The 15400-nt window shown below is 52.9% G+C and overlaps 1 protein-coding gene across 5 annotated transcripts in view; it reads left to right on the top strand.

The window, feature by feature from the left end:
• The window catches only part of LOC102451003 (cytochrome P450 2J2-like), a 29496-nt gene extending 14606 nt beyond the window's left edge, over nt 1-14890 (top strand). For all 5 annotated transcript variants that reach the window (XM_075938136.1, XM_075938135.1, XM_075938138.1 and 2 more), the window contains 7 exons: nt 317-466; nt 4483-4643; nt 6213-6389; nt 6909-7050; nt 10279-10466; nt 13213-13354; nt 14651-14890. In XM_075938136.1, coding sequence (XP_075794251.1) covers nt 317-466; nt 4483-4643; nt 6213-6389; nt 6909-7050; nt 10279-10466; nt 13213-13354; nt 14651-14829 — 1139 coding nt within the window. In that variant the 3' untranslated portion in view covers nt 14830-14890. The remainder of the gene's footprint in view (nt 1-316; nt 467-4482; nt 4644-6212; nt 6390-6908; nt 7051-10278; nt 10467-13212; nt 13355-14650) is intronic.
• Nucleotides 14891-15400: the final 510 nt, after the last annotated feature.

Genomic DNA, 15400 nt, shown 5'->3' on the forward strand with positions numbered 1-15400 from the left:
AACCCCCCTCCCCGATCTCTCTGTGTATGTCCCCAGCTGCAAAGTGAACCTCACATTTTCAGGGCACCCATGAATTATGAACACTGTATCCTGTGTGTTTGAAGCTCTGCTTTCTGTTCAAAAAGCCACAAACCCCTCCAAATAGGAGAGGAGCGGTCACAATCTGTTCCGTGCCCAAAGCCTCAGCTAAAGAAATTAACCAAGTGCTCATTCATTTAGATTTTGGTCTCATGTTAGAACATATATTATCTAATTTGAACTCGAACGAGGGGAATGATTTTGCTATATGCACATCACTGATTCTCAATGGCCTCAGGTATTATTCTGACGAGCGGTCACACCTGGAAGCAACAGAGACGTTTTGGGCTGATGACCCTGCGGAACTTGGGGATGGGCAAGAAAGGCCTGGAGCAGCTAATCCAAGAGGAGGCCCGTTACCTGGTGGAGTACTTAACGAGTGAGAGAGGTACATCATTGCCAGCATGTTTGGGGCTTTTCACTTCCCAGCAGCGGCGGATTTAGGGCAGGGCAAGCGGGGCGGCTGCCCCGGGCCCCGCGCTTCCCGAGGCCCCGCGCATGCGCCTTGGCACCACGGCGCATGCGCTGTGTCAAAGGGGGGGGGCACGAAATTTTGCTGCCTAGGGCCCCGCGGCGCTGCCCTGGGCCCCACGGCACCTCATCCGCCCCTGCTTCCCAGAACCCTATTTTCCTGTCAGACCCACAGGAAGAGTGAAGTCTGGAGGGGAGGCCTTCTCACAGAGGTCACTTGGCTTCTAAACCTCAGAGGGTTTAATATCAGACAAGGCATTTGGGTTAATATTCCCCATCTCAACTGTCAGAAGCCGGTCACTACGGTAGCTAGTAGCCAAACCACCGAGGGCTTTCTAGGTCAAAACCAACACCTTGACTCACATCCGGACATGAACTGGAAACCAGTGCTGGCTACAGAGCCAGGGGGTAGTGAATTTTCTGTAGGAACAACCGCCAAGAAAGTGGTCAGCTTGCACTGTGCGCTAGCTGACATTTCAGCATCGTCTTCAGAGGCAGCCCCCATGGAGGATATTTCACTAATCCGTTCCCGAGGCAACAAAGGCTTGATGTCCACTTCACACAAGCCACAGAAGGGTTAAGGTGCCAGGTAGGTCAATTAACGGCCTAGGTTACACCTGGAGGAGGAGCCAAGGAGCAGGGAATTGATTAGACATAGCTCGGCTGGGCAGGAACTGGAGGCTAGTCACTGCCTGGGTGAAGGGAGGTGTGTTGGGCCGACAGAGAATAGACCACAGTTACTCCCTGGGAGCAGGGAGTTCGGAGAGCAGGGAAGCCAGGAATGCAGGGGAAAGCTCAGAGGAAAAGTAACCAGGAATTGAAGTGCTTTGGCAGCTGATCAGAGGGTCCCTGAGCATGAACCCAGAGCAGAGGACGGGCCCAGCCAGTGAAGAAGGGGTGTGTTCAGAGCAGTGAAGCAAAGGCTGCCATTTTGTATGGCGTCAAGTATCGGAGGGGTAGTCTGAATCTGCAGACTCGACGAGGAGTCCTGTGGCATGTTACAAACCAACAGATTTATTGGAGCATAAGCTTTCATGGGCAAGGACCGGCATACATCTGAGGAAGTGGGTCTCTGCCCATGAAAGCTTATGCTCCAATCAATCTGTTAGTCTATAACGTGCCACAGGACTCCTCGCCAATTTTGCATGGCGCCATTTTGATACCCCTCCGGTAGGGGGAACTATGTAGTGAACTGGCGGGAGGGCCAAGTCATGGAGAAGAGGCTGCAGTTCCTTCAACAAGAGGGAGCAAGGCAAGAGGACGATGGGAAAGACACCTCCAGATTTGGATAACCGGTGTCTGTTACCCACAGGTCTAGGCACCGCTGCTCGGAGAGCTGCACTGGGAAAAGGGGGTCTGCTGCCTCTGGGTAGAATTGAAGGTGTTTGCTTTGACCTACAAAGCTTGGACGGCCTCTCTGTTCCACCCTGTTCCACGCTGCCACCGTTACAGTCAGCAGTGTCCTGGTGAGCTGGACAGCCCTTGACTTACTGCAAGGGGCACTGTTAGATCGTTTCCGTGGAGGGCCCTCAGCTCTGGAAAAGGTTCCCCCCCGGGTCCGAAATAGCCTGGTACTGTTGACCTTCATCCCTTTCACCTGAGTGTTTGGAGGAGCCTCATGGAGGTTTTTGGCAGTAGGGGATGCAAGTTTGGCACAGTACAGACCTTTGACTCTGTCAAGCTGGGGCCTGAGTTTTCCACGGACATTGCCATTGGTTTTAGTTGTGTTGTTCCTTCTGATGTGATGACAGAGGCCCCCGGAGTAATAGATTAACAAACAGAAGGTGGGCAGTTTTGTGTGCCTAAAAAGTAAGAACTATGGCAAGGCCCCCATGTGAGAGGAAAATCACAATCTCTTTCCCACACCTAGGTGACAATACTCTCTTGGCTGTTGCTTTTCTAGCATCCAAAACAGCAGGGAAGCCAGAAACACCCTTAGCCCTCCTACAGAAGGGCGATGGAACCTCTTCTATCAGAGATGATAGCAACTCCACCATCCCCTCTGTTTCTCCCAATCCCCCTGCTTGTCTACATAGCTAATTTCTGTTACATCATCTCCACTCCATGCTATGTTCCATCTTGTCTGGGTTAAGACCTCTAGCCTTCATCCAGGCCCCAATGTTGCAAAGCCCCAGCTCTCTCTGAGATCAAGCCTATGGGACCAATTTCCACCCTGCCGTCAACATGAGTGCAGTTGCTCAGGTGCCATGGACGATGACTTAGGACAGAAGTAACCCCACAGCCTTAGCCCAGTGCTATGTGAGATCACCAACAACTAAATCCTAGTACTGTATCCATACTATCACTGGGTCTAACTGGAGTGATGGATCCTGGAAATGAATGTAAAATGGATGCCAGTGTCTGTAATGATTGGGGGAGTGAGCATAGCAACTAGCTTGGAAATAGCAAAGGGGGCTTTGGTGACACGTACGATGGACCCATAGTCAAGGTGTCCCACAGCCACAGTTCCCTCTAAGCTGTGCGGGCAGCCCAGCTTCACAGGTGATTAATCAGCCCCGCCCAGTCCGTCCATGAAGCCCTGAGTCTCTGACTTGGGCAGGGCTGATTAATCACCTGTGAAGCTGGGCTGCCTGCCTACGTTAAAGGATACTCTGCTCACAGCTTATTACAAAACAATGGAACATATTTACCACCTTGTTCTACTTCTTTTGGCCTGCTGGAGTGGTGTAGCCCTGGTCTGCACTGGCACTTTTTGTTGCCAAAAAATTACCTTTGGCAACAAAACAGTGAGAGCCTTTACACTGCCGTATGACTTTTGCCAGGAAAAATACTCAGTTTTGGTGACAAAAACTTCCACCCCTGGAACTTTAGTCTTTTCCCCTCCCTTTATTGTCAACACTGAGCCAATGTGGACTCTGCTGTTTGTTTTGTCGAGAGACCTGGCTTCCGCCAGTATCCCACAATTCCAGCCCTGATGGCTCTGCTCAGTGTTTTGTGATCTCTGCTGCCCTGCAGGCAGGTGTCCCTCCCCTTTCAAAGCTCTGGGAAGTATTTGACAGCTAAGTGAGCTGCTCCCTTTGGGGAACAAAGAACAAATCATGGGAATGCTCCTGTTCTGCCCTGCTAGGAACACAGCGGGAGGCCGACTGCTGCTGCAGGGGGAGGGCTGGAGAGACGGCTGTGCTGCTTTGATATTCCTCAGCACGGAGAGCGCCCAGAGCTACAAGGGAAGCCCAAGAAGTTCAGGGATCAGCTCTGCCCTGTGGGATGCTTACCCACAATGCTTTGCTCTGTCTGTCGAAAGGGGAGCTAGCCATGTGGTCATGAAATGTCGACAATGGGAGGCAGAAAAACCAGTTTGACTGGTTTTCACATTTGCCAGCTTTTGCATGTCGACGGGACTTTCGTCACCAAACTTTCCCCTTGTAGACACAGCCTTAGAGAAAGAGCCAAGCAGAGAATCCAGGAGCTGTAACCAGCTCCCTGATGCTCCACATCCTCCTATCTGCTGCACCAAGCACATCCCAGCCACTGCAGAAAATCTGGTCTCGTGAGTTTAGTGGGAGTTCACAGGGGCTGGGGAGGAAATTGTAACAAGCCAAGCAGTCTCTCTCACGCCACCCAGGATTGGAGACCCTGTTGGCACATGAGGGGTGTTACCGGCCAGGAGCCGTGCTCACTTCACCGAGTTACCAGTGATGTACTGCCACTGTGTGGACAGCTGCAGAGATGGGCAGGGTCCCTTTAACGCACTGAACCATTGGCACTGAGTTGATTTGTGTCCAGTTCAAGTTTTCTTTGATTGGCTTTTTAAATGTTTATCGGTGAATGATGCTGGATCCTGCAATCACAGACTCAGATATGTTCACGACTGACAAGTCCTGTTCAGTCCCAGGCTCCAGGACTTGAGTCTTATCCCAGCAGGAGAAACCCGGTAGCAGGCGACATTAATGCTGATAACTGTGTTTGCAGGACAGCCCTTGGACCCTAGTGTCTCCTTCAGCCAAGCCTTCTCCAACGTCATTTGTGCTGTGGTTTTGGGACATCGCTTCTCCACTGACGATGAGACCTTGCAGCAGTTGCTTGAAGCCAATGACTGTTTGCTCAAATCCGGGGGCTCCCTCAGCGAGAGAGTGAGTTCACCATCTGTCCCTCTTATTTCTTTTGGCCCCGCCCCCAAATCTGTGCCAGTCCCCTCCCTAAATAGAAGATGGTTGCCCAGAGTTGCCAGCTGAATTAGACAGGACTATGGCTATGATTCTGACACAGGTAAAAAGCATGGACAGGGCAAACTTTATATTGTGGGAATGTACATAGGGCCAGCAAGCAGGGCAATTATCCCATGCCACAGGGGGCTCCAAGAAGCCATGTTATGGGCCACAGGGCCCATAACTTAGATTTGCAAAGCTCCTGGGTAATTGTGCTCCTTGTTGCCCCTTAACAGCAGCCCTGGCACCCATGGGGCAAAAACACAGACCTCTCTTAAAACCACTGAGACTGTGAGCTCCGTGACCGACTCACACCCAGAGAGGTGGCTTAATGAGGGTAAACTAAAACACGGGGATCACCTCACCCCCCTGGTGACTGACCCAGAGCAAACGCAGGGTCTGATACCCATTACACTGTCATTTGCTATGCTGACATTTAATAACGTCCGGCTGTCGGAGCCCCGAAACCCCCCAATACCTTCATCTTAAAATGAGAGAAATTCAGGTCTGAAAAGACCTGTCAGGGCCCCCGGGCCACCATCTTACTCAGTCTGAAAATACTTCCCAGGGCGCCTGAGTTACACAAAATCCCTTTGGTGTAAAGCCCACCCAGCCAGCCTGCTTAGGTCAAAGTCCCCCCAGCGGCTTGTCCAGTCTCACACCATCTGCTCTTTGGAGACACCTGGATCACCAAACCCTTCTCGATGTCATTGGCGCCTTGTTTTTGCTGTTGTTGTGGTTGAACACAGCACGTTCGGGGCTACCTGAGGACACAGGCCCTGCTCCAAATTGCCATTTAATTTGCAGCATGATGCAGTGGGTGAGTGGGAGCAATGGGATGCAGGGAGACAGGCTAAGGGGGACAAGTCTCTGTGGAAGAGACAGGCCCCTGGAGGGTCACAGGCTCATAGAGGGTCACAGCTGGAGTCCTTGGCAGGGTGGCAAGCTGGGGAGGGGAGAAACATAAGAGCAGGAAGGGGCAGGGTTATATTTCTCCTGTTGACTTCCCTCACTCCTTGCGATCTGGTGGAGTACCGGGGTCGATGAAGAGGCGATCGATTTAGCAGGTCCTTTCTAAACCTGCTAAATTGAACATCAGAAGATCGATCTCTTAAGCATTGATCTTGGGATCAGGATAGACAAGCCTTCAGGAGGCCTTTATTCTCCACCTATTCCATGATTCTAAGCCCAGAAGAAAAAGACGTAACAAGGGGAACCTGGCACATCTCCCTCCCTCCCTCTGTCTATCCAAACGACTGTCCTTTCTGGACACTGAAAACTCTTTCTAAAGAGTTTTAACCATCGGTATCTATAATTAATGTTAATTGGCATTTATAGGCGGAATCCCCATACGCGATACTGAAAATGTGTCCTTCAAAGCAATTGATCTCGTAGCAAAATTCCCCACACTGGGCACTTGGGTCTTTGGAGAGCTCCATCAGGAACTTGGTAATGGCAAAGAATGAAACCAGCTTCTTTGTGTCTTTCCTTCAGCTGTACAATACTTTCCCCTGGCTCATGGACCACCTTCCAGGGCCTCACAAGAAGATGGTGTCATCCCACGAGTTTATGTATCGTTTTGCAAAGGAAGAGATCAGGTGCCACAGAGAGAGAGGGGTACCAGATGAGCCGCAGGACTTCATTGACTTCTACCTGGCCCAGATGGTCAAAGTACGTTTCTGCGCCGGATGCGGCTCTAACTCCTCTGCGAGGCCGTTGCACCCCTCCAGCACATACTGCTGCAGAGTAAAACAGAAAACCAGCAGCTTGTGGAGGGATCTGTGTGGCCCCTCAGGTGTGCAGATGGGTGGGAGAGTGGCAGGGTCAGAAATCTAGAAGGCTCCCGCTTAGGCAGGCAGAGGATTAAAGACAGGTCAGTGTCAATTGCAGCTCATTAGTCTCCAGAAAACCCAGCTATACAGAGGCAGGATCCTTTGTCCAAAGGGCACAGCCCAAGCAGCATCTGAAGGGTGTTGCGACGGACCCCAGAGCAGAACTAGAATTGAAGGAGGTGATGGGAAGTGACAAAAACAAGAACCCGACAAGCATCGGACAAAACATTTGTTCTGTTCTTTGAGATTCTCTGAAATCAAATGTAGGCTAGCAGGGGGTCACAAGAATGAGCGAGTTACGCCACTTGGACTCTCCTCCGCCACAGCCCTAATTTATCCCTCTGACTCTCACCCGCAGTGCAGAGATGACCCCACCTCGACGTTTGACGAAGACAGCCTGATTCACACCATCTTGGACCTCTTCATAGCTGGTACAGAGAGCACCGCCACGACCCTGCGCTGGGCACTGATCAGCCTGGTCCTCCATCCCGATGTCCAAGGTGAGCGAAAGGCCAAAGAGGGGACACACCTGGATGCCTGGCATGTGGGAAGTGACCCGGTTCTGCCCCTTTTTATTAGACAAATGTGAGTTCTAAGACTGCCCATTGACGGCTGCTGAATCAGTTGAGCTGCAGCCAGAAATGCAGTCAGATCACTGGTCCTACAGCGAACTGTAGACATTAGAAATAGAGAGGCTCTCTGGAGATGCTAGGCCACCCGTTTCCCTCACCATCCCCACTGCAGGATTGGTCCTTGCAGTAAAGCTCAGAGACCTTACGGTGGGAAATCCAGGCCTAGCCGAGCTCTGCTCTTCCTCTCCCTGTCCTGCGTTCATCCTGCCCCGAACTGCCCCTTCCCTCTCCATGTGGGGGGTGGTGTCTGGCCCCACCCCCAGCCTCAGCCCCTGGCCATGGCTCCATTCCCAGCTGTGGCCCTGGCTCCTAACGTCATTGTTAGCTCTACCTTGATACAGACTGTAGGACCATATTTTCAGTGCACACATATACTTCCTCAGGCTTGGCCTACAGTGCAGAATCAGGGTGACCGCAACAGCCTTGCTCTCACCAATGTAAGTGCCGTGCTACACTGACACAACAACTCCTCCACGAGAGGCAAAGCGCTTCCGCTGGTGTAGTTAGGGTGACACAGTGTCTGTGGGGACCAGCTGTTCTCAGCCGGCAGGCCACATGCAGCCCAATGAACACACAGTTGTGGCTCCGCTGGCTGCTAAAAAAACTAAATTTGCTGTTCTGGGCTGGCTGAGGGGGAGACAGCGTTTGGCAGCCTGCAGGAACAGGGCTAATGAGTGCTGCTGGGGAGCAGGGTGGGTCCCTGGGCAGGTTTGGGGAGGCTCTGGGCAGTGAGGGAATTAGGGGTTTGCTGCACCCCCAGGTTGTAGGTGGGGCTCCACTTCTGGCCCTGTGTCTGGGGTCCCATCTTCACGGTGCCAGCAGGGTCTAGGACCCAGCTGCCCAGCCCCAGGTAGTGGGATCCAGATTCCAGCTGTCAGCTGCCTGGCTCCAGGCGGTGGGTCAATGGATCTGGCTGCCCAGCCCTGTGTGGCAGGTTTTGGCCCCACACAGTGGGATTCGGAGTGGGGGGTGGCCCTATGCTGAGAAAGGTCTAGGTTGTGAGGTCCTGCTGTCTGGCCCTGTATTGCGGGGCTGGGACCCAGCTACGAGCCCCGTGCCCCGGGCTCTGCTCAGTGGAGGGATTTCTAGGTGCGGGGCACTGTGAGTCTCAACCTATGACCAACAATGATAAATGGGTTAAGAACCACTGAGAGCAATGTTCCCTCTAATCTTTTCCATCCATGTGCGGAATAAAATTGTATGTGCACCAAAGCGTGTGCACCACCCGTAGAAACAAAACCTAGCGGTGGGCACTCTGCTAATCAGCTGGGTGGCATCTGAATCTCTTCTGAGCAGCTGCACAAGCACCCAGCATACAGGGAACACTGGTATAGACCCTGTGTTCCTTACATCAGCTCTTGACTGTCATTCTTGCCCATTTCAATTACTGTGGGGGTTGTACGTTGACCTGACATAAGCTGACTTATATTTCCCATATAGATATACCATAGGAATGGCCACACTGGGTCAGACCACAGATCCATCTAGCCCACGATCCCGTCTGCCAACAGTGACCAATGCCAGGTGCCCCAGAGGGCATGGACAGAACAGGGAATTGCAAGTGATCCATCCCCTGTCATCCATTCCCAGCTTCTGACAAACAGAGGTTAGGGACACCATTCCTATCCATCCTGGCTAACAGCCACTGGTGGACTTAGCCTCCATGAATTTATCTAGCTCTGTTTTGAATCGAATATGCCCTCGGCACGACACAGACACAGACACTTCACAGCACTAGCAATGACCAGCATGGTGCTGGTTTTCATTTAAGATGTCCCATGACGTCCTTTGGGGAACCCAAATGCCCAGAGCAGTATCAGAATAATCTTATTCCCCCTTTATCCATTGGCGTGGAGGGGTTCTTAGGGTCACGCTCAGCGGCCCTTACAAAACAGCGACGGCTATTTGAGCATGGCAAGAGGGCAGCTGCCCCCAGCTCAGTCATACACGTGAGCCTGCTGCCCTAGGGGGAACCCGATTTCGGCTCACCGACAGCGCTTTTCTCTTGGGTGGACTTTGCTAAGAAGAGCGGGGTACCAGACAAATACCAGGTGATTCCTGTTTGCCTTGGAAGGGTTTTGTGCTCAGGCTATTTGGTCACTTTCAGGTTAAGGAACCGTGACAAATATACTTGCCTGCTATAAACATATTCATCGGCCATTGTTCTGTGCCTGGCTAACTCCTGAACAGCGGAGACTTTTGGTGCCCCATTCCACCCCTCCATCTGCAGTTCCAGCTCCCTGAGCCAGCAGGGCTTATGGTACCAGACACGAGGATTTGCATCAGGCTGCTGATCAGCTGCTGGGCGCATTAGACAAGTAGGGGGGTTTAACAAGGGAATGAAGTGAGGAGAATCTTCCACAGCACTGCTGGCTTTTTGGGATGCTGCTGCTGCAGCTTGCCTTGGTGCCCTGGCACAGTCAACCTGTGGAACTCCTTGCCACAGGATGTGGTGAAGGCTAGGACTTTCACAGGGTTCAAAAAAGAGCTAGATAGATTCATAGAGGTTAGGTCCATTAATGGTTATTAGCCAGGATGGGTAGGAATGGTGTCCCTAGCCTCTGTTTCTCCGGAAGTGGGTGACAGGGGAGGGATCACATGAGGATTACCGGTTGTGTCCCCTCCCTCTGGGGCATCTGGCATTGGCCACTGTTGGCAGACAGGATACGGGTCTGGGTGAACCATTGGTCTGACCCAGTGTGGCCGTTCTCATGTTCTCGGTATCTGCAGAAGCGTTTACTGCTGTCAAAAGCTGGTTTGACATGCCAACAAGCCATAGTTCCCTCTCGCAGCAAAGCAAGGGGCAGCGGGGTTCTGAACTTGGCCCTGACACCGAGTTTCAACCAGCAGCTGCGAGTCTGCAGGGAAAGCGCAGGTCCCGCTTAGAGGTGAAGTTGGAGGAATAACCAGCATGGCTGATGCCCTTGGAGTGGCCCATTGCAGTTAGCAGCATTGAAAGAGTAAGTTCTCCTTCAGCCTAAGGGAATTCTGCAGGGAAATGACGGAGCCCCAGAATAGGCATCCCCATGCCTGGCATGCACTCGCTGCCCAAATACGTCCCCTTCCATTTGCATCAAGCAGAATGTCTCCCCTCAGAGAAAGTCCAGCAGGAGCTGGATGTCGTGCTGGGTTCCTCCCAATTAATCTGCTATGAGGATCGGAAGAACCTGCCCTACACCAACGCCGTCATCCATGAGATCCAGCGCTACCACTGCATTGCCCCGGTCGGGGTCCCCAGACAGTGTGTGAAGGACACGACGCTCCTGGGGTCACCTGTCCCAAAGGTACAGAGACGCTCTCCATGCTTACACCCTCCCCTCCCATCACAGGGGTCACTAGGAATCTCACATTCCTCTCCTGGCACCCTCTGAAGTCATCGGCACGAGGGCAACGTGCGACAGCAACGTGCACCTCCTTTGCACACGTGCCTGTAACGTGATGCAAAGTACAAGATTGGGGCTCATCAGATGCAGTGTTTCTTTCTCCATATGTCATGCTGGTTCTAATTTGCAAATTATTTTTCAGCCTGTGACGGGGAGGGTGCCTGCAGGTGAGGCAGACACAGATAATTAGGGCCCAGCTGGGGCTGTATATATAAGGGCTCCTAGAGGGAAGGAGCACACACACACTCTGGTTCTCGCTGTGGAGCAGGAGGGACCTGGCTGCCAGGGAAGCTACAGACGGAGCCTGAAACTATCAGGACCGGGGAAAGGCAGGCAGAGCTGGGGAGCCGGAGCTGCTGGGCCCGAGGCAAGGCTTGTGAGTACAAGGCCTGCAGGGAGACAGCCAGGATAGGCAAAGGCAGCAGGTCCACACTCCCTTGCCAATGATGAGTAGCCAAGGTGGGTCTAGGGGAATTGGGGGTTCCCTGGGAGGGGAGGACCCCAAAGTGCAGGGACAATTTCCTAGGACAGTGTGAGGAGGAAAGGGCACCGTGGCCAGGAAGGGACACGGAGCTGAACCAGCAGAGGACCTGTGCCAGAGGCTGGGGCACTGACCAGCAGAGAGCGCTCTGAGGTGGGAGCGCTGATTCCCCGAGGGACCAGCAGGAGGCAGCGTGGGGGGTGAGTGCCCACCTTTACACACTCACTGGATTTGCAGCTTTGACAGATGAATATTACTTTGTTAATCTGAAGCATTTAAGATTCAAAGTCTTAACATTTTACGTGATAGAAATGTAGCCGTGTTAGTCTGGGGTAGCTGAAGCAAAATACAGGACTATGTAGCACTTTAAAGACTAACAAGATGGTTTATTAGATGATGAGCTTTCGTGGGCCAGACACACTTCCTCAGATCAAAATAGTGGAAGAAAATAGTCACAACCATATATACCAAAGGATACAATTAAAAAAATGAACACATATGAAAAGGACAAATCAAATTTCGTAACAGAAGGGAGATGCGGGGGGGGGGGGGGGGGAGGTAAATGTCTGTGAGCTAATGATATTAGAGGTGATAATTGGGGAAGCTATCTTTGTAATGGGTAAGATAACTAGAGTCTTTGTTAAGACCCACGTGCAAAGTGTCGAATTTTAGCATGAATAACAGTTCAGAGGATTCCCTTTCAAGTGCAGTTTTAAAAGGCTTTTGAAGCAGGTTGCAGGTAATTAAGTCGTTGAGACAGTGTCCTTTCTGGTTGAAATGGCAAGAAACTGTTTTTTCTTTGTGATTGAATGCCCACAAAACAGATATTAGACAGGATCACAAAGAAAAAACAGTTTCTTGCCATTTCAACCATTTCATATGTGTTCTTTTTTTTAATTGTATACAGGCAGTCCCTGACTTACGTGGATCCGACTTATGTCGGATCTGCACTTACGAACGGGGCTTTTCTCGTCCCAGAGCTCGCGGGCGGCGGGACCGCCCAGAGTGCAGCGGTCCCGCCACCGCGTCCTCCGGGGCGAGAAAAGCTGCTCCGGGTCTCCCTGGTGTGCTGGGGGGGACTCCCCAGCACAGCAGGGAGACCCAAGCAAAGCCGCACAGGCGGCGGGACCCCGCTGCCCGTGCGGCTTTGCACCTTTGCCCCGGAGCAAAGCCGCACAGGCGGTGGGGTCCCCCGTCTCTGCAGCTTTGCTCCTGTGCGGCTTTGCTCGGGTCTCCCTGCTGTGCTGGGGGGAACTCCCCCAGCACAGCAGGGAGACAGGAGCAAAGCCACAGAGGCGGGGGAACCCGCCGCCTGTGCGGCTTTGCTCCGGGGCAAAGGAGCAAAGCCGCACGGGCAGCGGGGTCCCGCCGCCTGTGTGGCTTTGCTCGGGTCTCCCTGCTGTGCTGGGGGGGAGGGGCGCAGCTAGTGCACCCCCCCCCCAGCAGACCAGGCTTTTGTTGCGGGACACTTGGGGTAGAGCAGCTGGGGTGCTGCCGGGTTGGTCCTGCGGGGACCTACCCGGCAGTGCCCCAGCTCTTCTGTCCCAGGAGTCCAGATTCAGCCGCTGTTGAAACTGATCAGCGGCTGATTCCAGGAAGCCGGGGGCAGAGCAACTCTTCCTACGGCTTCCTGTAGTCAGCAGCTGATCAGTTTCAGCAGCTGCTGAATCTGGAGCCAGTTCCGACTTACATACAAATTCAACTTAAGAACAAACCTACAGTCCCTATCTTGTACGTAACCCGGGGACTGCCTGTATATGGTTGTGACTTTGGTATATATGGTTGTGACTATTTTCTTCCACTGTTTGATCTGAGGAAGTGGGTCTGGCCCACGAAAGCTCCTCATCTAATAAACCATCTTGTTAGTCTTTAAAGTGCTACATTGTCCTGTATTTTCCTTAACATTTTACAGCATTCCCCAGTATTAAAGCAGGGAGAATGCTGGGGAACTGCCTCTTCTCTTGGGCTCCGTGTGGCCAGCTGCCTGGCCACTGCTAGCAGGTGACTCAGAAATAAAAAGGTGGCACCCAGTAATCTTCCAGTTGGCTCCATGAGACAGCTTTCTCCCCAGGGGCCATGCTGTGCACAGCAATACACAAGACTGAAAACCGCCTCTTTAACCACCTCTCTGAGGGCGAGAACTCAGCCAGATGCTCTTCCTTGCAGGGCACCGTCATCTTGCCAAATATTTGTTCTGTCTTGGCTGATCCTGAGCAGTGGGAGACGCCTCGTCAGTTCAACCCAGCTCACTTCTTGGACAAGGAGGGAAACTTCATGAGCAGAGATGCTTTCTTACCGTTCTCAGCGGGTAAAGGCACCGGCAGCGGAACCATTTTTCATGGGGCAGGGGTACCTGTGGGGAGAGGGTTGCAGGGAGGGGACAAGGGGGCACCCCATTTAGCAATTACAGTTTTGGTAGGGCCATAGGGAGATGGTGCACCCCCAGGGACCACTACAAGTGGGATGGTCAGACCATGCTGGGTCCTGCCATGAGGGCAGGGGACTGGACTCGATGACCTTTCGAGGTCCCTTCCAGTTCTAGTGCGCTATGATTCTAAGTCACCTATGACAGACAGGTATAGTTAAAGCTTGCTAATACTTTGTCCTTGGGATGGCAAACTCCCCTCAGGATGCTGCGGCGGACTCTTCTCCTGCACAATTGCATTATTTGTCCGCAAATCACAGCCCACAGCATTGCAATGGCAACCCGTACTGCCGCTAGTTGCCACAGCGTGGCCGCTGAGAGACGGGCTTCCCCTCTGTTAACATGCTTTAACATTCAGATATCGACTTTTTAATGGCAACTGCTGGAGAGACTCATAGACTGTAAGGTCAGGAGGGAGAATCGTGCACGTTGCCGGCCACAGCCCCTCCCTCCTGTACCAGGATGGTTCTGGGCGCCGCCACGGGCCCTGCACTTTTGGGGGTCCTGTGGCAGCTGCCCAAACTGTCTTATGGATGGGAGGGACCTAGGGGTATATGGGGACTTCACATGGGGCAACAGTAGGGGTGATCCTCCCCACACTCACCGTGTGGGTGGCGGGATCCAGAGCAGCCTGGCAGCCTCCCGGTCTGCTGCACTCAGCTTCTCTGTGGCAGGAGCAGGGATGGGGCAGGGCCTGTGGTGGGGGGGGTTGTCCTGGGCCCCATGCCTGGGGCACTGGAGGGGGAGTTGCCCTGGGTCTCGTGCTTCCCTCGGGACAGCCCTGCCTGTAACAGACCCTCAGTCTCAGGCTGAGCTAGGGAAGTCCTCACGTCATGGTTTAAAGAGGTCAAGTTACAGAAAATTCACATTGACATTAGTTTAAATTTGTACGTGACCCTTGCTGCAGAGGAGGATGAAACCCCCCCCGAGTCTCTGCCAATCTGACCCAGGGCAGAATTCCTTCCAGACCCCAAATATAGTGATCAGTTGGATGCTTTGACTTCACAGGTAAAATGTGATTTTGCTCTTTAAACAGTTCTCATTTTTCCTTCCTCCCTAAGGACTAGAATCCGGCCACACCTGAAATTTCTCAGTCTCACATTTGAGAGTTACACAGGCAATAGAAAGGAAACAGGTTTTTTTAAATTCACTAACTGCCCGTCCCCTCTCCCCCGGCAGGGCACCGTGTGTGTTTGGGGGAGCGCCTGGCACGGACTGAGCTCTTCATCTTCTTCACCAACCTGCTACGGGCCTTCACGTTCAGCCTGCCGGAGGGAGTGACTGAAATTAACACAGAGCGGATTTTGGGTGGCCTATTGCAGCCTCACCACTATAAGATCTGTGCTATTCCTCGCTAGGTGGCAGGAAAGCCGATAGCCGGGGTGTCTCTTGTAGCGAATAAACAAACGACAAAACAAAGAGTGCTAGCACCTGGTGTTATTTATGGCTGGCCAGGAAGCTGAGTGCTGGCAGGGAGACTCTAGGGAGTATTTTTTTATATATATATGTAGAAACAAGGGCTGGAAGGGAGCTGCATCAGGTGATGTGCCTGCCCCATGACAATGGGTTTTTCCCACTCCTCCTCCTTGAAAGTCACTGACCCTGCCAGTCCCTTCTAAACCTGATTCTGTGACCCAACATTTCCAGAAATCCTCATACACATCCCTGAATTCTTCTCCCCCAAACCCAGGGGCTCTGACAGCCTCTGCAGGCCCCTGGACGGGGTGTGTGGGGGGGTGGGCAGCTCTGTGCTTCTGAAAGGGGCAGAGCCTCAGGCAGAAGGGCAGGGACGGCCAGCCCTGAGCGTGGCCTGGAGTGCAGCGTGCCTCCCACAGCCCTTAGTGCTGCCCAGAGTGTACGGAGCAGTGCTCTAGCGCGGTGTGTCTCAGCCAGTGGTACGAGTACCCTTAGGGGGACACGAGAGACGTC

The sequence above is a fragment of the Pelodiscus sinensis genome, chromosome 10 (assembly GCF_049634645.1).
Source record: "Pelodiscus sinensis isolate JC-2024 chromosome 10, ASM4963464v1, whole genome shotgun sequence".
Taxonomy (NCBI): domain Eukaryota; kingdom Metazoa; phylum Chordata; order Testudines; family Trionychidae; genus Pelodiscus; species Pelodiscus sinensis.